Here is a 24,412-nt window from a genome sequence, read left to right on the forward strand (position 1 = left end):
CAGAGCGGAGCAGAGGGGCAGAATCCCCTCCCTTGCCCTGCTGGCCACGCTGCTTTGGATGCAGGTCGAGGGAGGGGATTCTGTCCCTCTACTTTGCTCTGGTGAGACCCCACCTGGAGTCTCAAAGTTTCCTTTGTTTAAAACAAGCTTCCACTGTAGTGAGACTTTTTAAATAATGCTCTTTATCTGGAAATAAAAGGACTTTGGAAATAAAACAAATGGAGGATATGCTCTTGAGGAAGAATGGTGATATGTTTCTCAGCTGTCTGCTAGATGCAGATTGTATTTTAGTAGCTGGCTAAGAATTTGTTAGTGCCCACTGAAACTTTTTTTAAACTTTCCTTTGATTGTGGCTATGTACTGAAAATCAGCAACTTGCTATGATTAGCTTGCTCTTACATTTTGCTTCAACATATACTGAAGAAGTCGTTTTCCTTTTAGCTGATTTATTTCATTTCTTGGCTTTCTTTTGTTCAGGGTTGTGTAAGAAAAATATTTTTAACTTTGTCAGTGTTCATATGTCCATTCTGAAAGGGCATGTGAAACAAGAAATTGTGAGACGTGTAACCTGTGGAATCAACTACTCCAGAAAACCATTCCCCTGGACCATTATCTTTGAGCTTTCAGTGCTGTCTTCTGTTAGAACCTTGATTTGGATAGGTGCTTTCTAATTAGTTTAATGCCTTTGAATAGAAATTACTGAAGTCTTAGAAAAAGACAATTCAAATGTACATATCAAATCTTACAGTACTAGTTCTGCATGTATTTTAGTCAGTCACTGTAATTATGGCTTTTGGTTACTTGTGTCTTTGAAAGGTATATTGTGAATTTCAAACAACTTAAAGGCAGCTAATGCTTTGTTGTCTTGCACAGTTTTCTTGCTGTGCCAGAAGCAACTGAGTAACTGATACTGTAATTGGAAAAATTTCCCTGTTTTATCTCCCCCCCACCTCCCCAATTCTAAGGTACAGATTTTACGTTTGTGGACTGCTGAGAAAAAAGAGGGCCTGACTTGGAAGCCTGCTTTAAAATGTCTTCTAGTTTATGAACTCACGTCTTTTTTCCTCCTCCCCAACTTCCCTTCTGTTTTGCAGCCATAGACCTTTTGTATGGGGGTATATACTGCTTTATGTGTCAAGATTACATATACGACAAAGACATGGAACAAATTGCCAAAGAAGAACAACGAAAAGCTTGGAAATTACAAGGTTTGGTTTTCCTGCCTGAATTTCTTGTTTCTGTTTTTAATCATACCTGTCCCTCCCATTTGTCAATGGCAAAAAACAGTAAGGGGAAGAAAGAGCTCTTTAGAGATAGTAGAGCAGGCCTTGGGAGAGAGAGATGTCTAGCTATTACTTTCCAGGAGTTAGACTGTTAGTTTAACATGTGCGCCGCACCTAATTGTAGCAAAAATATTTTATTTTTAATTGGAAAAAAAAAAAACCTAACATTAATCCTGCAAAACTTGCATAATATCAGTCTCAGATCTGTATTAGGTAGAAAATGTAACAGTCTGCTCTTAGGCTAATTTAGGTGATGTAGGCAATAAATCTGTTCCCCTCACATGAAATGCCACCCTTGTGTGTGATTTTTTTTTTTTAATAGAACGTGCCAGCTTACTTACACACCTGTGCTTTCATGGTACACGCACAGTATCTATGTAGAAATATTTACACACAAATATATGTACACACATTTGTTTTATTCAGTTTGCTTTCCCTAATTTTTTCTTTTTTAGCCTTCACCCCAACAGTGGTTTCTCACTACCAGTGTACAATGACAGGTAAGAGGCGTGGGCTGGCGACGCACTTCACTAACAAGCGTCCCTTTGCTGATTATCCTGCCATTTTAGACATGAATCACAGTTAAGAATGCCAGTTTTATCGTGCAAATTGTTTTCCTCTTGTTTGGATATGTTCCAATGATTGAATAATTACAGCACACTTGATTTCATATGCCCTTTCCTTGATAGAACTACTCCAAAACAAACCTTTTCTCCTTTTTTTGGAAGGGAAAGGAAGTAGCATTTACCTTTTACTGAGTAGTTTTTAAGCATCAGTTATAAAAGCTTGTCATCTTCCATTTCCAGTGGCCTCTAGGGGTTATGTTTTCTTAAAGTGGGAAAGTCTGTATTTGAAGACAGATGACTTCTGTCTAGTAGTGTCTCTTACTGAATCCATGGCATCCTGTTTCAATGTGACAGCCTTAGTGAGGGCTGATATGACTTCAAACCATTCTTAACCTCATTTCCAATTTTAAAAATAGCAGCTAACATCGTATTAACTAGAGCTTTTCTGATGGCGTATCAAAAGTATAGCTGCTTTTACTTAGTTCCTACTACAGATCCGATTCTACTTTCTGCTTATTCCCCATTTTGAGGGAGTTGAGTCAGAGGAAAGGAGGGTAGCGAGATTGCCAGTGAGTCCTAGAACAAGAAAATACAGCTGAAAATGCTTTAGCACGAAGCGCTGGTTTTCAAAGCAAGACAAAATGGAAGCATGTTTTTAAGCCTTTCATTTATGAGAATGCATATGCACCTCTTCTGAAAACTCCTTCAAACCCCTCTAAACTCTGTTGTTTCGGGCACCAAATTAATCAACTACAACAACATAACACTTCATGATGCTATTGAAGAGGAAGGCCCCCCAGTTCCTTACTTTTGAATATGAAAATTCAAAGAGCAATTTCTTAATTATGTTGCCCTTAGCAAATGATATATTTGCACCTTCTGGACTGAGATGCAGCCAGTTTGTCCTCCAGTGGACGTCAGGCTGCTATAGCTTATATTCTAGGGTAATTAGAGCTACAAGGCTGTTCGTCTTGTTGTCTTGGACCACAAAGTGGTGCAGTGAAGGGAAGATTCACCAAGAGGAACTGCCAGGCCGAAAACCTTCTCTGTACTGGTTAACTGACTAATAAATGGCATATTAAATATATATATAAATGCATATTTATATGAATATGCACATTGCATCTTCTGTCCCTGGAGAACAAATCTGTGATGACCAATGGAGATATAAAATGAAGGAATAAACAGCAATACACTTTAAATTACTGGAGTACACAGTATAGACGTTTTTTCTTTAAAGTCATGGCATAGGATCTTTTGTTTTATGGCTTTTGATCATGAAACCATGTGCGTTTCCCTGCAAATTTATCTAAGGAATGAGAATGGGAGATACATGGGAGAAATAATGGAGAATTATGTAGTCTTTTTTTTTTCCCTTCTTTCTCCATTGCTTCAATCCATCCCCTCCTTCCCATAGTGACTCATGTTATCTGAAACATTGTAAAGTGTAAAGCAGGAGGGAACCCTTCTTTCTCCAAACTGAATGTCAAGATTAGTACAAACCCCAAACTCAGTGTCTTGGTTTTATATTTCTACCACAGAGTTAGTTTACCTCAGATAGTGTTGCCAACTTAAAGAACTTAAGAAGTGAATCCAGTCTGCAAAAACCAAGATTGGCTTAAAAATTGAGGTGTCAGTGTTGTATGTTTTCAAACTTCTATCCACAGTGCTCGAAGGGGATTAGTATATACTTCAATAGATGCTCACATAACAACATGATGCCTGGAGAAAAAAACTTTAAGAAAAACCCCAAATACCATGAGATTCATTTCATACTCTTTTAATATTAACTCTTAGTGTGATGAATTCCCATGTCCAGCTGTAGTTCAGGGTTATATGATATAACTCTGAACAAGTTGCAACTCTACAATTTTTTTTTTGTCTGGTATTGAATGTTCTTTAATAACGAGGGAGGTGAGAATACACGGAGCCCTTCATTCTAATTAACGTTTGGATTTTTTTTGGGGGGGGGGGAAGGGGATCTGCTAAAGCATAGCAAAGTAAACAATCTATGTTAATGATTACTTGCAAAATTGTGACTTTATAAAACTAGAGCCTTCATTGCCTTTTCTTTCACTCATCCATATGCCCCTGATAAATTCCCTGAAAAATGACAATTTGTGTATTTGACCTAATGAAATTAATTCTTGGATGGAGATTTCACATGCTGACTTGAATCTCTGGCTATTTTATAGCATTATTTTTAAAATGATGAGTTTTCACTCCTGTAACACTACTTTCCTTTAATTGTAAATGGTAACCTGTGCCTGTTTTGCAAATCTTTGTTTAAGGTAGTTTCTATTGGAGTTTTTGGCATGTTTGTGGATGTTATTAAACCTTTTATTAAACCTTTTTCCTTCTTTTTTTTTTTTAACTTTTAAATACGGAACTATTCCTAATAAATGGTTCTGTCTTTTTTCCCAAATTTTCAAGAGTAATAAAACCTCAATATTCTTGTTAAATTATATAGCCAGAACAGAATGCTTTTTAATTTCTGCCTCTGACTTAACTTTGTGTTCTTTCTAATGGAAGGCTTCTGTAAGAAAGTTTTCTGTCTGTTTTGCTGTGTGTGTGTTGTGGCATTAACTGTATATGGTTTTCTGTTTGGTTTCATTTCTTTTTTTAATTTGATTCACCCAGAATCCTGCAAAGTAATCCAGTCTGTCATGTTTAACTTTACTTGAAGAGTTGCTCTTGTGAAATGCTTTGGTCCCCATCCTCTATAAGCATTTAAGCTATATAATTATATATAGATATATAAAAATATATATGAATAGTCCCACTGACATATGTGGAACTATTGCATGCCTAAAGTTGAGTGCACATGTGTTTCCAGGTGTGAATTTTATGTTTGATTTAAACCAGGATTTAAACATATCCAAGGTTTTGTTTTTTTATTATGAGACTTCATCCCATTGTCAGATTATACTAACTGCGCTTGGCCACGTTTAAACTACAGTGAACCCAAACGCAAGAGTGCAAGTTTACAGCTGGCCGGTGCAATAGCTGGTACTAACACGGTGTTGAAAATTATTTTGAGCTTTTTTACAAACCAATTTATATAAATTCCGAAGGGAGTATTACAAATATGAAAAGGATTGCTGAAGGCATCTAATGTAAAACTTGTTGCAAGCCAATGTTCTGTCATATGTGAACTGTCCATATGTGCGTCTTAAAGTTGCTTCATTCGTTTGCCTATGCATACTGTATAGTGTATTCAAAGCATTGCAGCTGTTTTATCTCATCAATCTGTTACACAGTAATTAGTTTCCTTTTCTGTTTTCCTGGGTGTGTAGCTTGATGCTGAGCCTTGGATAAAGGAAAGGGACTATATGATTCGGGTATTCTTTCTTATGCTTCTTGCATAATCTATTGTTGAATCAAATAAAGTGAGAGATGGGTGCATCCATGTAAATAAGAATTTTCTAGTCCTCAAGAATCCGAAAATGAGACCTTTTATTACTAGAACCTGGAGGGTCAATAGTAACTATGAATTGAACATTTTTGGGTGGGTAGCTTCTGACAAGCATAGCTATTTCTGAAAATGAAGATCAAAGAGCTATTAAAATTTAATGTATATTATGCAGAATGTGTAAGCCTCTAGCTATATTTTCTACTTTTTTCATATGTATGATTTATAATTTATTTTCTGTAGCACAGCACTGTGCATTCTGTGAAAAATAACTCTTAATTGACTTTAATCCTCAGTTTTAGAAGAGATTGCTTGTCGTCTTATTATTCTTTACTTTTAATGCCGAGCTGCTTTTGTGACTCACTATAATTGACCTCGCATAGTAATTTCTCTGTGCTACATAGAATGCTCCGGCAGTACTTAGCTGGTCAGCACATGAGTCTTCACTGTTGTGTTTTTCTTGTATCAGATTTACACTGAACGCAACTCTGTGCTTACTTCAGATCTATTCTCCGTGCTACTTACCTGACTCATTTCTACTGCGCTTTCCTTTGAACAAAAGAAATTTATTGGAAATACAGTCTTGATGTTTAAAGAGAATAATGACAGATTTTAGCTGCAGCTCACGAGAAAGGGTAGTTAAGTATTTGGAGAGTTTTGGTTGGTTGGTGGGGGGAGGGTTGTGTTTAAACCTACTACTAATTGCCTTTTTAGGTAATGTTAGATATGTCAGTAAAGCGAATCTCAAGTATTGGACCTTGTTGATACACAGTCCTACATCAGTGGTTATAAGGAGAGGTCATACTCTGTAATGGTATATCCTAAGACATGTAGTAACTGTTTAGTATATTGAATTACTAAATTCTGCTGTTCATCTGTAAAGATTAAGCCTGTATCTGTCCATTAAGTTGGGTCAGTTTTGATTTATTTAATAACTTGTCAAAGTTCGGTGATGAAATTTCTTGATTATCCTGTATCTTCTAAAATCATATGGTGGTTCTGTCATTTGACCTCCTCTGAGCACAAAGAAATGCATTTTTGAGTAATAGTGGATTTATGATTGTGCTGGATTTTCTTTTTAACTGAAAGGAGGATTATAATCCAATAATGGAAAATTTGTTTGGGCTAGGTATTCTTTATAAGTAAAAAAGTGCTTTTCTTTTCTTCTTTTAGTTCTTATTTGTTGGAAGATTGGTTGCTACCTTTCTGAACAGTATTTTTTGGGGGGAGGGGTAAAAAGAAATCAGTCTCTTGTAGTTGTACATAGATTGAATCTAACTTAATGGACAGCACGTTGAAAGTTTTTACTTGAACAGTGTTTTTAATCCTTTTACTAAACAACTTCCTGAAACTTTCTTTTCATCTGCTTAGGCATTGGAGAGAAGTATTCAACATGGGAGCCAACCAAACGAGAGTTAGAATTGCTACGACACAACCCCAAGCGGAGAAAAATAACCACAAACTGCACCATAGGTAAGTTCTAGAAGTCCTTTCCGCAGCCAGTTCTCAGCTACTTGTATGTTCAAAATTCTGTGTTGTTTTTCCATAAATATTTTTACCCTGAGGTAGTTGTAGTGGATTTCCTTAACTGTTAGGATAACAAAATAAGTTTATTTTACACTACCTTTTTCTCACTGTAGAAGGCTATCTGCTCTGTCACTTCACGTACTGATGATGATTCATCTGTGTAACAGCTACAAAACAGAACTTTTTTTTGACCACATGCATTTAAAGACTTTAGCAGAAATCAGTGACGTTATCGCACCTCAGTCTTCATCAGAGATCCCATGCAGGTGTATGAAGGAAAATCTTGTAGTTGAGATGTATCCTTAACTATAGCAGTCTACTGGTAAATCTGTTTTTAGCAGACAGAATAAGCACAGTGATGTCTTTCTGCTTCATGTCCTAAACTCTAAATGGGGTCTCTTCAATTTCATATTGACTCTGAAAAGATGTAATTTGTTCTCCCGCGTGTGTCAAATAGCAGTTTCGAAATGCATATCAAAAGTTTAATGTTTAGAGTTCAGTAGTCTAGAGCAAAGAACTTTCTGAAATGCGGGCATATCTACTTACGGCTGGAGAGTATTTGGGGAAGGGGGGTGAAAATGAACAGCGTTTTCCAATTTTTTTTTCTGCTGTCTTTAGGTTGGGGGAGTAGGGGGTTAAAACCAGCTTCCTGACACGCTCTAATGAACATTATTGGGCATTTTCCTATACTGTTAAATGCACAGTAACGCTTTAATGGTGAAGGGACAAGGTTGGAGATGTAGCTGTAGACAATGGAAGTAGGAAACTGTTTAAAAAGTTTTTTCCTAATTTTTAAGCTACTTACTGTTTTATGAGAACGCGTCACGCTTTCAGCACATTTGCTTTTGTCAAAATACACTGGACATAATTACTAAAACTTTCTAATGTTATGTTTCTGATACAGTAGGTAATATTTAATCCAAAATACATGTATATTTATTTGGAAAAATGGACCGAGAAGCACAGAGTAAATTGTAGTAAGTTGAAAACGCATATAGAAGGGTAGATCTAAAGAAGGGACCTATGCATTCCCGATAGTGGAACAGGAAAGACAGTTGGAAAAACATCTGGACTTTCAAGCAGCCTAGGAAAAAATAACCATGCAAAGATTGCTTGCATCATGTTCACACTGGGATTTTGTGTTTTATAGAACTCCAGTATATTTTGTAAAGATTGTTACAAATTACTTCAGATAATAGAACTGTGCAGGGCAAAAAAAAAAAAAGTTTGATAGAATTCTGAAGGTGAATGTGACCTTTCTGGAGAATTGAAGCACATTTTTGTGTTTCTCTTTCCAATTTGAAGGAATGCTATGCCTACTCTTAAAGGATTTTAAATTTTTCAGGCTGTTTTAAAAGGACATGTCTGGTTGCGTGAAATCTCATACAACGCCGCATGGGCGGGGGAGCGCTCACGAAACACAGGGGATAAGGGAAATGACTGATCTCTTCACTTCTGCAGGCATGCTTTTAATAATTTCTCCTACTGAGCCCTGGAGCTGTCTATGTGCCGAGATTTAGAAAGAGAAAAAAATGAAAGCACCCGAGAGACATAATGCAGTTTTGGGCTACAGTTAAAGCAAAAGACTAGCTTTCTTTCACAAAAATACATTGGGGGTTTAGGTGAAGGAAGAAAAGACCTGCCATTGTCCTTGAGCCTTTTCTCTCTATCTAACCTGCTGCTAAATATATATCTGCTTCAGAGTCTTTTTCCCTTCGCTTTCCTCACATTGACTTGTCTGTTTGCAGTTTCAGATCAGTGAAGAGCCTATATGCAGACTGAAATGCTGCAATTATCTGGACATTCCCATTTCTCTCTTTTTTTTTTCTAATACTCAATTCTTTTGACATCAAGTTTTTATCAATCCCATAGCAGATATTAGCGAATCCAGTTTATCTTCTGAGGTAGGTAAATGGCTCAGAGAATAGGCATAATGTCCAGTTTTATTGGTTCTGAAAATGAAGATTATATTGGTAACCATCTATAAGCATTGCACATCTGTTGATCAGTTCTGTTTACAAAAGTCTGTTAAAGCATAACTAGCTGTCTTTTATGTATAAAATGCTCTCTGCAAAGCTGTTTTAAGAAGAATGCCAGGGGTGTTTGCCGCTTTCTCTTACCTCCAGAGATACACTTGTCTTACACGAATGCCGAAACAGGCATTGGCACAATAACCATTTCAGGAGGTCATCACAGAGCAGCTAAACACACCGTCTCCCAGCTGACATCAGTGTATTAGTATTATAACTAAAGGAAGTGGGACGATACTCTGAAACCCGGACAGGCATGGTCTTGAAAGGATATACTTAACTTGTATGTGAAGGGCTTGCATATGGTTTTTAGCCCTAATAATAAAATACATTAAAATTGATGTTATTCATATCTAGAACACACTTAGGTGGTAAAATATGTTTTGTTTTTTACCATTTTTTTTACCATATTTTTACCAAAATATGTTTTGTTTTTTTATGTTTGTTTTAAAACAAACACATTATTTACATGACACTCATTTAGGTGAATGTTTTACTCTATGGCAGAACCCTCTTTGTACATAAAGGGATTTTTTTTATTCCAGATTTGTAGCAGTCTCATGATGCTTCTCAAACAGCTGGATGTGTCTGCTACTTTTTCTGAGCTGTTTGAACTTCTATACAGCTGCAGGATCCTTTGTCTTTCACTGGCACCATAAATTAAATCTGAAGAACACTCAGTCATGAAATGAATGTGTTCTAATGGAGGATTGAACTGGTAGCTCATTAGAGGAAATACTGTGCAAAACTCCTAGCTTTCAGTTTAGTGAAATTAAATGGTGCGACAATTTGAAACCCATTAATGAAGGAACTTCTGGTTCACATCCTCAAAAAACCAAACAACCCCCCCCAAACCAAGTTCTGGTTCACATCCTCAAAAAAACCCAAAAAACCAAACAACCCCCCCCAAACCAAAAAACAAAAACGGAAACCAAAAACTCAACAAAAAACCAACTTAACAAAAACCGATAAATTTTGCTTGATTCTCTTCTAAAACAGTGTGTGTTTCCATCTCATAGATATTTTTCCAGCTAGTAAGAAGATAAGAGTAGGTAACTTTGCTTGAATCACTATTTTGCCATAGAGCAAATTGCTCTTCAAACGAAAACTCACGTCGGGCACTGCTACAGGCTATGGAAACTCTGCTGATTCCTGCCGTTTGGGATATAAACACAGGTCTGTTCCCAGTGTTGCACATAAGCATCTTCAAAGTGACTTGGAGCGCACTGTTAACCAGGTGGAAACGTTGAACTATCTACATGCAAGAAGCCATGATGAAAAATCCTGCATAGTGTTGATTTTATGTGGGGCATTTCATATTCTGATGTCCTAGCAGACTTGAAATGTTGATAGCGTTTCTGTATTTCAAGACATTCAAGAAGACTGTATAGTCTACTCAGACCATAAACGTATGCTCTTTGGTAGCAATATCAGCTCAAGATGCTCTCAGACCTTGCGTGCCCCAGATGCTGTAGCATGCTGCCTTTTTCATTGTGCTGGCACAGGCGTTTTCAGGTGAACCAGATCAGGCTGAAGGGATGGCATATTGTGGGGAATGCAGAGGGTGAGTGGAAAGTAGAAATTTCCTAAGTTGTGTGGTGTTCTCAGCAGCAGTACTGAATTGTGGCGTAGGCTATTCAATTCATAGAATATTTCTATTAATAGAAATGCTCATCTTGATTTTTGGTTGAAGCTGCTGTTTCAGACATCCTATAAACACCAAAACTTTTATATGGAAAATTAGATAAGACTTAAACTTAACAATTATTAAATTAGATTCTAGCAGTGTAAAAGGAAAATCTAATTTTTCAGCCTCTTGTCTGTGAAGAGGCTGCCCTCAGCAAGTGAGGGCAATGACCAAGCTCCAAGTTCACAAGCAAATTTTTTATTACGGGATTGGACTAGAAGTGACAGTGATGCAGTATCTTTCGGGAACTATTTTCCAAAGCTCGTCTTGCTCTGCTATGATTAATACCCCCAGCAGATCAGTTCTCTTGAGTACATGAAGTATTAGCTTGGGATCAGCTGGTCTCTGATTAGCATATGAAGTGACTTTGTGGCTAAAGATTGGTATATTAACAATAGGAAGAATTAGACTCCCAAGGCACATGGATAATTAGCAGGAGCCACCTGGGATTCCCATTTGCAGTGCTGCAAAAAGGCAGAGGGGATAGCCTTTATAGGAGACTGAGCAAATCCTTTTCAGGAAGAATGATGAGGTGTGGGGGAGGTGGCAAAAACAATAGCTACATGGGAGTAGCAGGTGGTTTTTGCAGCTGTGCAATGCTAAGCAGTGTGATGTGACAAAGAGCAGCATGAGTGGAATAAATATTGCAGCAGAGCTCCCATGTAAAGGTGCAAGGGAAGGGGAACGGTGGCCTAGAAAATACTTCTGGTTCTCTAGACAAGCTACCAGGAGCTTTTCCGCTTCCGTGGAAGTAGCAGTAACTTGAAGGTGTTGAAGACTGCATTAGTACTTGGAAGTTTTTTTGTGAATGTGCCAGCTTTCTGGTGTACTCTTTCTAGTTGAATGCTGCTTAAGGTAGCTCAAGTGGAAAAATGGAATGAAAAACATAGTTTGGTATAGCACCAAATTTTTAGCTGTAACTTAAATTTAAAAGTTATTGATTTGTAAGCGGTAATACTTTTATATTTGAAATAATGACCACACAAAGTGCACCTTGAATAGAAGTCTCTTTGATTCTTAAATTTTTTTTAGACTGCTGTTTGATGAAGGAAAGGAAAACCACCTTTAAGACCACTCAGGTGAATGTTTCCTCTGTGACTTTTTTCATCTAACTTCAAAATTAGAATGGTTATCTGGTTGGAAAACTGTTTCCTAAAAGGTTGGATTAGTAAAATCAAAAAATGCTACCCTTCTAGCGGGGAGAGCCTTCTGTTCCTGCTTTACCTTGTCATGAGCTCTGACCATTGGATTGAGTTGTGCAATATTTTTCCAAGGTCTAAAACTGATAAACCCGATAGTAAAAATAAACAAAAAAACCCGCCTTTCCTCTCAAAGCTCCCAAGGAATTTTAAGAAAAAGTAGAGGGGCGTTAATCTTAAGAATTCTAAAACATAAGCTGTGATTTACTTGCTGAGGTTTGTAGAGATTTGCTTTCAGAAAGTCTTGCTGGACTTTTGAAGTTTACCTCTTTAGCAATATAAAATATAAAGCTTTCCTCTGCAGAAGACATTTTGTAAAAGAAATTCCAGATTTGCTATTTCAGTAGCCTTTTTGTGTATTGATTGTTGTCTGAGAGCATGTCACCTAGTTTTCCAAAACTAGTGCCACAAAGCAATTTGCGTCACTGCTGTAATGTCACATTGTATGGCTTATCTACACAGCAGTCATTGATTATCTATGATTTAATTGCTCCTGAGTAAGCTTAGGGATGACCACATTATCACTGAAGTCCCTGCAGTGTTTGCCTGCTTAGAGTGAGCAAATTTTTGTTACAGAAACTTTTGTTATAGAAAAGTAAGTCATCTTACCTTCACGTTTGAAGACTTTACTAATTAACAGTACTTCTTCAGAATGCTTATTTGATCCCGGGCTAGCTTCACTGAGGAACAAGGGGGTTTTTCTGCTCTTACTATTGCAATATTTGATTGAATTTTAGGCCTTCTTTCAGAAAGGATATTAGCTGATGTCTTTTGGTATGAGTTGTCCTGGTTTTGTTTTCATTTCATGTCATGGTTTTGCAGGGGCATACTCCTTAACGAACGTTAAGAGAACGAAACTCTAAAAAGCATTTCTGATGAAAGCAATAAGACTTTATTATCTTTCCCTCTCCCCTCCCTCTATGTTGATGCTACGCTTTAAGCAAAAGAACTAGCAGTATACTTCTCTCTAATACCTGCTAAGGGTGAAGATATATGCTATAACTGAGGTAGCTTTCTTCTGTCAGGGGACAATCCTTTTTTTCTCTTCACCCTTGTGTGTGCTTCCCCTTAATTCCAGCCACATGGTCCCGCCCTCTCCTGGGCATTCACTCTGTGCTGTCAAGCTGGTTGCAGAGTCTGTTCAGCTCATTAACCTGGCAGAAATCATTGTGCTTTTTGGTGGTGGTGGTTTTGCGAGAGCAATGTTCTCCTGTGTTACTGCACTCAACGGCTTGACAAAGGTTCTGACACACGCACAAAGCTGGTGTGAGGAGAGGACGGCACAGGAGCGGGATGCGTGGCGGGGAGAAGGGGGAACCTCCTTTTGCTGACAGCAAGCCACGCTGCATCCGAGCTGTAGTTTTGTTTGCCTACAGCAAAGATTAACTACTCTTGGATTGTCACCTTAGTAAGGCTTGAAATTAGAGTAAGCCAGGAAGTCAGTTTTTAACAGAAAACAAACTTTTCAGGTTTTCTAGGATCCCATAAATTCTTCGAGAAGCTGGTGTCAGTGATAATGTGGCCTATATTGTTGCATAATTAGCTTAATATTTTTTAAAGTAAATATTATGTAATTACTTGAATTCCGTCTTGTCTTCTAAGATTCTAAAATCAGTCAGTTATCTTGTATTTATCAATTTACTACTTTTTAAAAATCAATCGGTAGTAAGGCTGAAATCTAAATGACCTTTTTGGCTTATGCCATTTACTGTTCCTGCTGTAGTGTACATAGATAACCTCAAAGATTATGGCTCTTCCTTTTCAGCCTTTGTAGACAGTCTCCCTCCCCAAGAGAAAAAAAAGCTCTTTGGAAGTAACTAATATAAAATGTTTGCCTATCTTTTGCTTGATGATTGAAGAATAGTTGAAACTTGCAGGGCGTGTTTTTCGGTTTGTAAAGATTAATGAAAGAAGGATACCGATTCCCTTTACAAAGAACTTTTTTCCCCCAAGGGTTTAGTCCTGCTTTCAAGTGAAAATGCTGTAACAAGTTGAGGTATAAACCAGTTAACATATTTTCTCCAGGCAATAGTAGTGGGATAGCTTGGAAAACAAAATTATGTATTCAAGGAAATCATGGCTAGTTTTGGCCCTTGTTAGGCCTCCCAGTATTTTTCGGTTGATCTTCTTGCAGTAGTGTATGGATTGTTGAAGTAACCACCAGACCTAACTTTTGTAGATCAGGAGTATTCTTAGCAGCTCTTAGAAATAAGATACTTTGAGATTGGGTTTTTTGCAATATCTGTGTACAGAATAAATCCCATGCCTCTGCTTTGTTTCCAGTAAAAAATTAACAATGTCAAAAACAATTTTGAGGAGAAATTACCTTGAGCTTGGTGGTAGGTTGGCATTGGAACCAGCTTTTTTGTAGTGATGCGCTAAATGTGTTCTGGAGGAGATTCTTAGGTTCAGGGTTCTGCTTGAAGGTTTTAATTTGCATGGCTTTATGTGGGAGCAGTTTAGTTTAAAACAGAATAGCAAGCTGAGTAGAACCTTTGGGTATATTTGCTGTCTGAGGAGTAGTGGGTTTTCAGACAAGTTTTAGAATTCTTAAAAAAAAAAAAATATAAAAAATTGTGAATGGTTTGACTTTTTTTTCCTTCCCTGTAAAGCTTGGTTTGCATGTTTTATTAGTGGGGAAATAAGAGCAGAGAGAGACACCGATGTATAGGCATGTACATAGCTGCAATAATATAAAATATTGCAGATGAAGAAATGTTGACATAAGCATCAAAGTTTGTAAAGCCAGAATTCTAATCCTCAGGGGTATTTACCTCAAATACAACCCCTGCAGACTGTACGAAGTTAAAACTACTTGTATGTGAAATAAGCAGGTTGCAGTTGGGGTTGAATTTTTCTGTTATCCTGTCTTGGAAAATTGCCATTCATATTACTTGCGTAGAAAATACTTTAATTTTGTAACTCTAGGTGGCTCTTGGGGATTTGAGACAAAGGAAGACACACTGAGTATGTGCACAATGTGAAATTCCTTAGAAGACAGGGTTCTTAATCCAGGGCTTGGATCGTGTTCCAAACTTCTAACTCAAACCTGATTTTCCTCCTCTGGACTTTTTTATAGTGGATCCATGGTTGTTACTGATCCATACACATCATTTTTAGTTTACACATAATTTTTAGTGTGTTTCAATTTGACTTTTCTAAAATTGTGTTCTGCACTTCTTCAGGTGAAACTTCATCATTTGGATCCAGCTCGGTAGCAGCACAAAAAAGCCTTTCCCCCCCACCCCCCCTCCTGGATGCTGATTCAACTTTCAAGTGTAAAATTTTTGCTGACTCAATGATTTGTCTTACCTATCTCTTTCTAATGGTAGTTAATTTTTTTTCCTGTGCTGTGCTTTCTTCACTAGGTCATTATATAACTTCAATATGCAGTCAAAGCACTAGGCTTTTAATATGAAAAATGCAGTAAATGTTAGTCACTTGTCATCATCTGCTTGATCGGGTTTTTATGGGAATGGGAGGTTTCTTATCAAGAAAAACCCAACAGCAATATGTAGCCAGAACTTGATTCTGACCCTCTGAGCAAGATACCTTTATTTAGATAAAGCTTTTTTTGTTTGTTTAAAATTAAAGAAAATTTATCAGGGCATTTCTTTAAAGTAGTTTTTAACTGGCTTAAAAAAAAAAAATCAAAACAGTGGATGCTTACAGAAAAACAGATGTGCTAAAAGTGCTTGGCTTTCTGTGTCTGTCAGAACAAACAGCAGACCTTACCCTTCTTTGACTGCAAACCCTAAGGTCAGCAGGTATGTCTCTTGTTTTCTTGATCACAATACGCCAAGCTACAGACTGTTGCTCTTTCTGTCAATATCGTGCAGCGATGCTCTAAAAACCAAAGCCTTTCTTGAAATGGAGGGTATATTTTCACTGTGCAGTGGTGCAGTCAATGCAAAGATACTTTCATAATCTCTAAATTAAGAGCCACATAAGGAAGTTCAGAATTAGCCCATGTAGCTACACTGATTACAGTCTTAACGTGTGCCTGTAGTCTTGTCATGAGCAGAGACGCACCATTAGCATAAGAAGGTTCTTTTTCTTATTATTAGAAAAACCCAATCCAAACAAACTTTGATTTACCGCTGTATTTTAACCTGATTAACTCCGTGTCATTACAGAGAGCACGGCATTTTCTGTAAGGCCAGTGATCTCCATCTCAGTTTTGTTCTTTTGTGGATCACTTTTGGATTATATTTACTATGACCTTCCATTCTGCTCTTTCATATCTGCTTCTAGAGTTGGGCTTTGTGTGGACAGAAGGTAGATACAGTATATACTGAAACTAGGAATGTGCATAAACAGCATGTGGCATGGTTTGTGTGTTGTGGATTGTTGGAATAGCTCTGTGCCAATTCATCAACAATAATTTGTGCATATTAATATATTTGGATGCATTTAATTTCATTGGCAGTTAGCCTACTCCTTAAGTTATTAATTTGTGAAATCTGTTTTGAGGAAGGGCAAAAACTTGTAGGCAGCATATGGTGTGATATTGGGGGGAAAGGACGGCTGCGGGTGTGAATTTTATTTTGTCAGTTTAGTGGGAGTACCTCTTGTTCTTTAAAGATGCCATCTGCACAGGATTCTCACTGTAAGTCTTATGCTTCTGTGCAGATCATGCAAGATCTCACTGAGCTTTTAAGTTTGGCTGCTTTGGGGGAGGGCAAAGAGAATATTTTATTCTGTGCCACCTTTTGAAGTATTTTATTTTGTATAAAGGCTTTTTTTTCTTTGCCATCGAGTTGCCATATAAAAATACCTTGAAGGGTCTACAACTTAACTGGCTTTTAAAGGCTAGTTGTCTTATGCTCCGTATTGATCACTCAGTCATTTTGACACACACAGTTCCCTCTTCTTTGCCTAGTACTGTTCTTTTTTTTGACGTTGGATGTCTTCTGTCTGTTCTCCTTGGCCTTCCTGCAATTATCAGATTAATCATTATTGTCATGCTCTGGTTCATGGGACTTTAACGCCTTGAAATTTGCTTTGTAGGGTGTGTGAGACAGGGCAGCTCCTATTTCGGTTAAGTCGTTGCTTTAGGAGCGTCTCCATACCTTATTCAACTCCTTTAAATTCATTCAGCCCTGTATATCTGAGTGTACAATGAGCACCACAGTTGTAAGGGGTCTGGCTTCATTGTTAAGCTAAGGCATTTTGTGCAATGCATACACCTATATGCGGCATTTCACGTCATGTTTTCTGCTGTGCAGAAATCGGCGCCTTTTTGGTTCTCTAGCTCTTGATGTGACGTGTGCTTGGAGTGCATCCGTGTTTCATCTTTCTCCTCCAGCCGATTGATCTATCTGTTACAGGGATCAGATAATCAAATCCATTACTAAGTGTCAAAGCATTATGTGACTATTTCCAGTGCCGCATATGAAAGATGTTTTCTTCTGTTGCGTGTTCTGAAAATTTGAGATCCAGATTGTATGTATGCATTCCCCAATGTGTTCACTCACTGCTAAGAGATCCTGACAGAGATTGGATCAGGTTGAAGCGCAACAAAATTTGTTCAGTTGGTCTTGATATGCCAAGATAGGAATACAGAGAAGTTTGGTACAAGTTCTGCTGCAGAACTTAATGTCTTTTTCAATCTTACTCATTTCAGCTGAGAGAATCAAATAGAGAGAGATGATTCCCATGGATGATTACATGCTGTATAGCTTTTTGAGAAAATGATGCATTGATTTCTTCTTGAGACACCTGAGAGAGAAAAACAATTTTGTGATGCAGATGGTCAGTAAAAATGCTGAAGATAAGAAATTATAGATATAAAAACTGACTTTCCATAGTCTTAAAGAAAAAAAAAAAAGGCCTTTATTTGTAGAGTGTTCACGGGTCCTCTTCCTGCTAGGTGACTTACCAAAAGATTGAAAACTAATCTTGCATATTGCAGAGATCCTTGGCTTTAGCTCCCCTTTCCTCTCCTGCCCCACATTTATTTTAAACTTAAGCTTGGCTATGGGAGACAGTAAATTCATATGGATGCCTATTACACTTATGCATATTTTAAAATCAGTTTTTAAGTGTGGATATAACTATGTCACCTTAGTTTATGAAAAGGCCTTTCCTGAACTTTTTTTTTTTTAAATTCCGGTTATTCCTTCCACTTACACTTGCAATACAAGGCAGCCATTGCTTTAACAGGAAGAGCAATTCAACTTCACATCCTGGCCAGGAGAAATTGCTCCTGGAATTTTTTTTTTTTTTTTTATCTTACCTAGATAAAAACCCAACCCTTGTGGACTTGTCACATGAAACTTTGTGTGCCTGTGTCAGGATTGTTGTCATGCTCTGCAGCTACAAGACAGCAAAATACTTCCCTTTAGAGTAAATATTTTTACTTGTATTCTGAGCTGTTCCTTTTTACTATGATTGTGATCATAGTAAAATGATCACAAATCTGGGGACACGTTGGCTAGATTTGGCGTACAGAAGGCTTCTGTCTAGCTGTTATCTCTTCCTCCTTGTGGGGAAGCATATGGGGAAATAAAATGGCTCATGCCATACCCACTCAGGTGCGCAGAAATTTCTGGTGGAGAAAACCAGTGATACTGCAGTATCTTGGACAAGTTGTCTCCTCCCTCATTTTGGGAGCTTTTGTAAAGCTATTGCTATTTGAAGTATTAAAAAAAATTGTTCTAATTCAGAAGCTCTAATACTACTAGTAGAGGAGCTTATCTGTAGATTTCATAGTGTATGTGTATCTTCCATATTAATGTTGTTGCAGTTCTTAAACTCTGCCTTAATTTATTTACTGAGATGACACTGGAACACTTCAGAATACAAGTATATCAGGGGATATTGCAGGATCTCATCACTGGAGAGTTTTAAGAACAATTCAGGGAAACATTTGCCAGGAGTAATAGAGTTAATTCTGCTTTGAGGTAGAGGGCTAGACCAGGTGACTTCTCAAGATCTTCTACAGCTATGTTTCCTGTGATTTTAGTGGAAGATTCAATGCATTTTTCAGTGGTTTGGTCAAAAACACTCATTTTGTTTTGGAAGCATGTTTCTTAATTTAAATTTACAGGGAAAAAAATACTTGCAGTCCCTTGTCTTGCTTGAAACAGCTTCTCTGTTTACACGGGCTATATGAAAAATTAACCTTAAGAGGTTTGTTTGTATTGCCAGATATTTTAGGAATGCTGACTCATTTTACCAGGCCGAGGGTGTGCACGCATGAGCAAATTACCATCAAATCAGAAGGATGAGAACTTAAAGAACATCAAATGTTCCTACCTCATCTGTGTGCTTGGTCTTAACTCAAGCATACAGTTACTGCAAAGTAAATGAAAGGCTGTAACCTCACAGCCTGCCTTACCATGCCCACACCGTTAAAAAGAAATCGCTTGCCTTGTTTGAAGTGCTTTAAGCCTGGAGAAACAGAAATAAAAATAAGCGTAATTGGTCAATACTCTTCTGGAGAATCAGGGGCACACAGTGCTTGCACACCGCTGAACTCACGAAGTATGTAAAGGTAAATGAAATCATAGGGAGTGTGCCCTAAGGCAAAGAATGGAAACTCCTCTGGGCTGTGAAACGGTTCATGTTTTGCCATCATTAGTTTGTGAATTGGTTCAAAGATGTACCTGTTCTAAGTATAGTATAAAGAGTACTTTCTGTGTGTGGCACATGTGTACACTCGGGAATCATTGTCTGGCTTGGGGGTTTTGTTTCATCTGTGCAATAATAATATAAAATGCTACACTTCTTGTGTTTGACATACTCTTTGTAACTTGTTTGATCCGTTTGCTCTAAGGATGTCACTTGCCCTTAAGTTCTTCCAACAATACATGTCTGAAAAGCATGTGTGGAAAGGCTGGTCTGCTGCTCTGAGGAAGAATCTATAGTAAAGCCTTCTTTGGTAGTCATTGCTTAGAGATGTGCGCTTTTCTTCCAAATCTGGCAAAGTTACAGGTAACCTTTCTTGAATCTCATCTCCATTTGTTGCTGATTATTTCTGTATCATTACTAGAAATTCTTTCTTTAAATAAGCTACAAACATGTATCTCCTATGCTGAGCCTTTAGTCCAGTGTTGTTTAAATGTTATGTGATTGCTTTTACTTCAAGGTACAGCATGGTACAGGGGCACTGCAGAGCTCCTCCAGAATTGATTTATAGCACTGCTGATAGCTGCAAACTTAATTTTTTTCTTGACACACACTAGCAGGTATGACACAAAGGAAATGAGCTGAAATACCAGATCCAGGTGATCTCATTGCATTATCCGGTGACTTTTTTTGCATTACTAAAGTGGATGAATGATGCATTGAGCCACAAATGCAAAAGCTCATACGCGGAATACCTATGTAGTCTAAAAATGACATTGAGGATGGTTAGCAGCCCTGATTCTAGCAGCAGCTGTTAACCTGTTCTCCATCCCTTCACTGCAGCAGGGCAGTGAATTTTGGTTTCCAGAGCCATGTGGTAGGAATAGGGATGCAGGCATTGGAGCTATGGCTGTTTTGTCTACCCAGCCCGTGGCTTTTAGACAACTCTCTGCACTGGAAGTTTGTTAACAGTAGAGGGGATACGAGGGCTGGCTGTCTCTGAGAGAGACCGACAGTTCCTGCATCCCTCCCTCGTTCTGGCACTGGCCTTTTGTCTTGACCCACAGTGAGCTGTGTGAACCTGCTCAAACAGGTCAAACACTCATCACTGTTTGCAAGTGATGAGTTCATCCCCTCAAGGTGAGACTTCTTTTTCTGTCAGATGGGCAAGGTGAACCATTTCACCGTGGAGTTAAGCGGATGCCAGCTCAGTGCAAGGGGAACATCCCTTTTGGCATGAGTGAGCTGTTAGATGGGCTTAGCTGTCATGTGAAAATGCCCTCACCTTCCCCCTCCCTGTCAAAGCTGGTTCCTGTATTTTTGTATCAGGCTGTAATATTAATCTGGATGTGTGAACAGTCATGGGATGAAAAAGTGGAGGGGATGTTACACACCTCTTCTGAGTCAGGGTCAATGTACTGGGCCATTCCTGGTGGCTGACAGAGTTGCTTTTGGAACCACTCCAACAACTGGGAGTCCCACACTCCCTTGTTGCAGTGTTTTGTAACTGAGACAATTATTTTTAATACCTAATTAAATTTCACTTCTTGTGAGCTGTCTTTTTTTTCATTATAGCTTTGGTAGGCCACAAGAGTTAATTACAGTCCTCTTTGCAGTGGCCTGTAACGTACTTGAAAATTGTCGGCCTGGCTGTTCCTCCATCAGCACTATCTTTTTTTTAATTAATTAACTCAACCAGTGGGTTCTTTAGTTGTTTCTCCAGTCTCAAATATTAATTTCATGCAAATTTTCACTCATGTTCTTGACCTCTCCCCAGTTTGCATAGATCTCTCTTAAAATGGGTGCTCAATTCCAGACATCATCCAGCTGAGGTTTTCCTGTCACCAGGGCAGAATAATTACCTTCCAGGCCTTCTCGTATTCCTGTTAGGTTTCAAAATGCTGTTTGTCTCAGAACTACAACATAGTATTAAGTCATTTAGGTTGAGTTGCTATAGCCACTGCTCCTTACTTCGTGTTTCCACTTAATTTTTCTTGTTTCCTACTTCACAATTGTTTTTATTGAATTTAATTGATTTCAGATAGTTTCTCCCATTTAACGAGTTGCTCTTGAATCATTGTTCTGTCTTCCAATTACGTTTGCACTATCTTGATGTAGTTTGTCCCTTTTGTAAGTATATATTATGTGATGTCACCGAAGCTATTGAATAAAAATAGTGAATCCAATCAATTCCACGTTAACTAAGAGGGGAGGGGACAAACTAAATGCTGGAAAAACATTATTGCTGTCTCGATCCAGACTAAGTCAATGCAAATGCAGCTTAGGCTGAGAGCAGCATGAATGTGCGCAGTGTCAGCGTGGGTCTGTAAACAGAATGAACATGTTCACATGGCGCTGTGCCCGAGGTAATGAGCCTTCCAAGAAGTACTGGGGAATGCAGTGCAGAGGCACTGAATCTGGTTGCATACGGAATGTAACCACGCTTACTTGGTCTGGGCTACTTAACCTTGCCCGTACAGAACCAGTGCTGTTGTTTTTACATTGTGGTGTGGATGAACTAGATCATCCTCGGAGACATGCTAGAAAACATGTTCATCTCTACTGCTGAACAGACGCTACAGACATTGCCATGCATATATCCTGACGATTTAATGTAGGTAGATTGTTACCTATTGGTAACTTTGCATGGTTTTTTGGATATTTTAAGGGAGAAGAAGAGTAAAAACAATGACTTTTGAATGGCAATCCTAACACAACACAAAAAAGGATAGATCTGGAAAGTCTCTTGTGAATGCTGAAGTCACTCCAAAACTGCCCAGCTGCACACAAATATGCCAGAAATTACCGAAAAAAAAAAAAGACTTTGAGTTGTCATGTGAACCTGAATGAAGTACTTGAGCATGCATTTAAGTGTTGTGTTTAAGTCATAACACTTAACGTGAGATTTTTCTTACAGACAGCAAAACTGGGAAATATGAACTCACATGTTGTTTTGGTTTTTTTTAACTACTTGGTAATCTGAAAGGTGGGGAATTGACTCTCTTTTCAGAAAGCAAAACCACCCTTGGCCAGTAATGAGTACCTTAAGAAAAATAAGTAAATGGCAGAGCATCTAGTTAAAGTCACAACTTGCATTCGGTGCATGGGTTATATTTCCCATTCTTTTGTTGTTGTTGTTGTTGTCAGTTACTCCAGCTATAGAGCAAATTGTGTCTGGTGAATTTCTTTAAATGGACCGACCAACCCATCTTTGCCTCTGGGTAACGTTGTGTTAATAGGTGAAGTGATCAGTAATGAGGATGAATTCCACTTACTCTGTACAGCAGTGATATACCGAAACTGAGAACTCTGGGTTTGGGTGATTGATCCAGCTAAATAGTCTTTGTCTTCTGGCGCTGGTGATACATACAAGGAGGAATACTTACTGTATCCTGGTTTTCATTCAACAGTTAATGATTTTGCTGTACGTGTGTCATTTGTGGCATATACTTCTTTCCTCCAGTGTACCATCTTTTGTAGCTGGCCTCCAGGATTTTCAACTGGAAACAAACTCAAGGACAATTTCCTTTTGTACACATAAGCAAACTTTTTTTCTATTGAGCAATCTGTTATTTCAATAGCAATGGAAAAAATGCAGTGATCCAGAATTCTTTTGCCAGAAATTGGAAGGTTAAAGATGGGTTTTCATTTAGAATGCAAATATTTCTTTTTCCTAAGATACCTTTTTTTTTCCCCTTCCAGAAAGCCTTTTCTGATGTAATTACCCACCCCCTACACAGACAGAAAGGCAAACTTGTAGTTTATGGTGCAATGCATAATGCAGTGTATCTAAAATAGTCCTCTAATTTATTTTCTCTCTGTTAACAGTTGTTCTTCTTCATAGTCTTATACTGACTGGTTCTGTTTTCAATGTCTTCCATGTTTTAAATTAGTTTTCTGATGCACCTTCATTCTTATGTTAGTTCCCCAGAAGGGTTGGGGTGGGGGGGAAGCATGGCAACATTAGGTCAGTATGTGTAAGGAAAACAACCCACCTCATTCCTCTTGTGTGTTTGGATAGGGTAAGCAGTGACGATAAATACAGATAGATTTACTTTCTGTTCTAATCTCAGTACTCTAGAGAATGGACTTAACTTATGGTTCCCTCAAATGAGGGGGCAGCACAGATATTTAAACTAAAGAATGTGTCCTCCAACTGCACTGGAGTGCACGTGTGTGTCTATTAGGGCTTCAGTATGGAAGGGGCTGGCCCTTTATTGGAGTCCTGTCAGTGCCAAATGAAAATATTTGTTTGTAATTAAAACAGGAAAAAGAAATCCAAATTTGTATAACGTTATCTAAATACAATGTACTCTGTCATCCTTCCAACCTTCCAGAACTGCAGGATTCAACATGGCCTATGAATCCTGATGCACACACATATATGATATTTAATAGGTATTTTTTAGATAATGGAACAACATAATATAGGAAAATATTTATATTAATATATAGAATATAACCTATATAGAAAAATTGAAAACATGTATCACAAATCTCTAAGTTAAGAAATAGTGCTCTAGAACTCTCTTCTGACTTGTGACTTAAAAGGCTTCGCGTAAAAGTCAGGTGGAGCAGAAGAGTGAGTGAAGTTCTCCAGGTTGTGCCTCTTGGTGATTGAATAGCTTGAGGGGGCTGGGAGAGTGGGTGGGTGGTGGTAGTGGTATAGCTCAAGAAAGGTGGTTTGTTTCGGAAGGGATTTGCAGTTGTTCAAAATGAGCAGACTAACCTGGCAACCTTGAATAACCGGAGAAAAGGAGCCAAGTCAGAAAAATAAACACGGGGGAACTTCAGCACGTTTTCACCTGTTTCAGCAGTAACCCAAAGAGGAAAGATTATTGCCCTGAGTGTTCATTGTAATTTCTTTGATCTGTCATGTAATCCCTTGCTAACTGTTTCTGTCAAAAATACTCTGTTTAAAAAAGATTCACTGATTAACCAGTCTGAATCAATGAATCAGTTTGGAGAGCACTTAACTCAAGCAGCTGCCCCAACTTACCTGCTGGGGATCCTTAAGTACCGAGGAAGAGGGTGGTAATAAGCAGTCTAGTTTGTAACCTCCTTATGCTGATCAGCTGCAGGACAGAGCAGGATGCGTTTGGTGAGGAAGAGCCCATGGTGACTTGGGAAGGCCGT

General features: G+C 38.2%; 1 protein-coding gene across 3 annotated transcripts in view; it reads left to right on the plus strand.

Annotated features, from left to right (window-relative positions):
* USP22 (ubiquitin specific peptidase 22) overlaps positions 1-24,412 on the plus strand; it is a 72,515-nt gene that overhangs the window by 12,959 nt on the left and 35,144 nt on the right. For 2 of the 3 annotated variants that reach the window (XM_009326193.1, XM_009326194.1), the window contains exons 2-4: positions 1,095-1,208; positions 1,739-1,783; positions 6,633-6,734. In XM_009326193.1, coding sequence (XP_009324468.1) covers positions 1,095-1,208; positions 1,739-1,783; positions 6,633-6,734 — 261 coding nt within the window. The remainder of the gene's footprint in view (positions 1-1,094; positions 1,209-1,738; positions 1,784-6,632; positions 6,735-24,412) is intronic. The other variant, XM_009326195.1, reaches the window with a different exon arrangement.

Source organism: Pygoscelis adeliae, unplaced genomic scaffold, assembly GCF_000699105.1.
Source record: "Pygoscelis adeliae isolate BGI_AS28 unplaced genomic scaffold, ASM69910v1 Scaffold456, whole genome shotgun sequence".
Lineage (NCBI taxonomy): Eukaryota > Metazoa > Chordata > Aves > Sphenisciformes > Spheniscidae > Pygoscelis > Pygoscelis adeliae.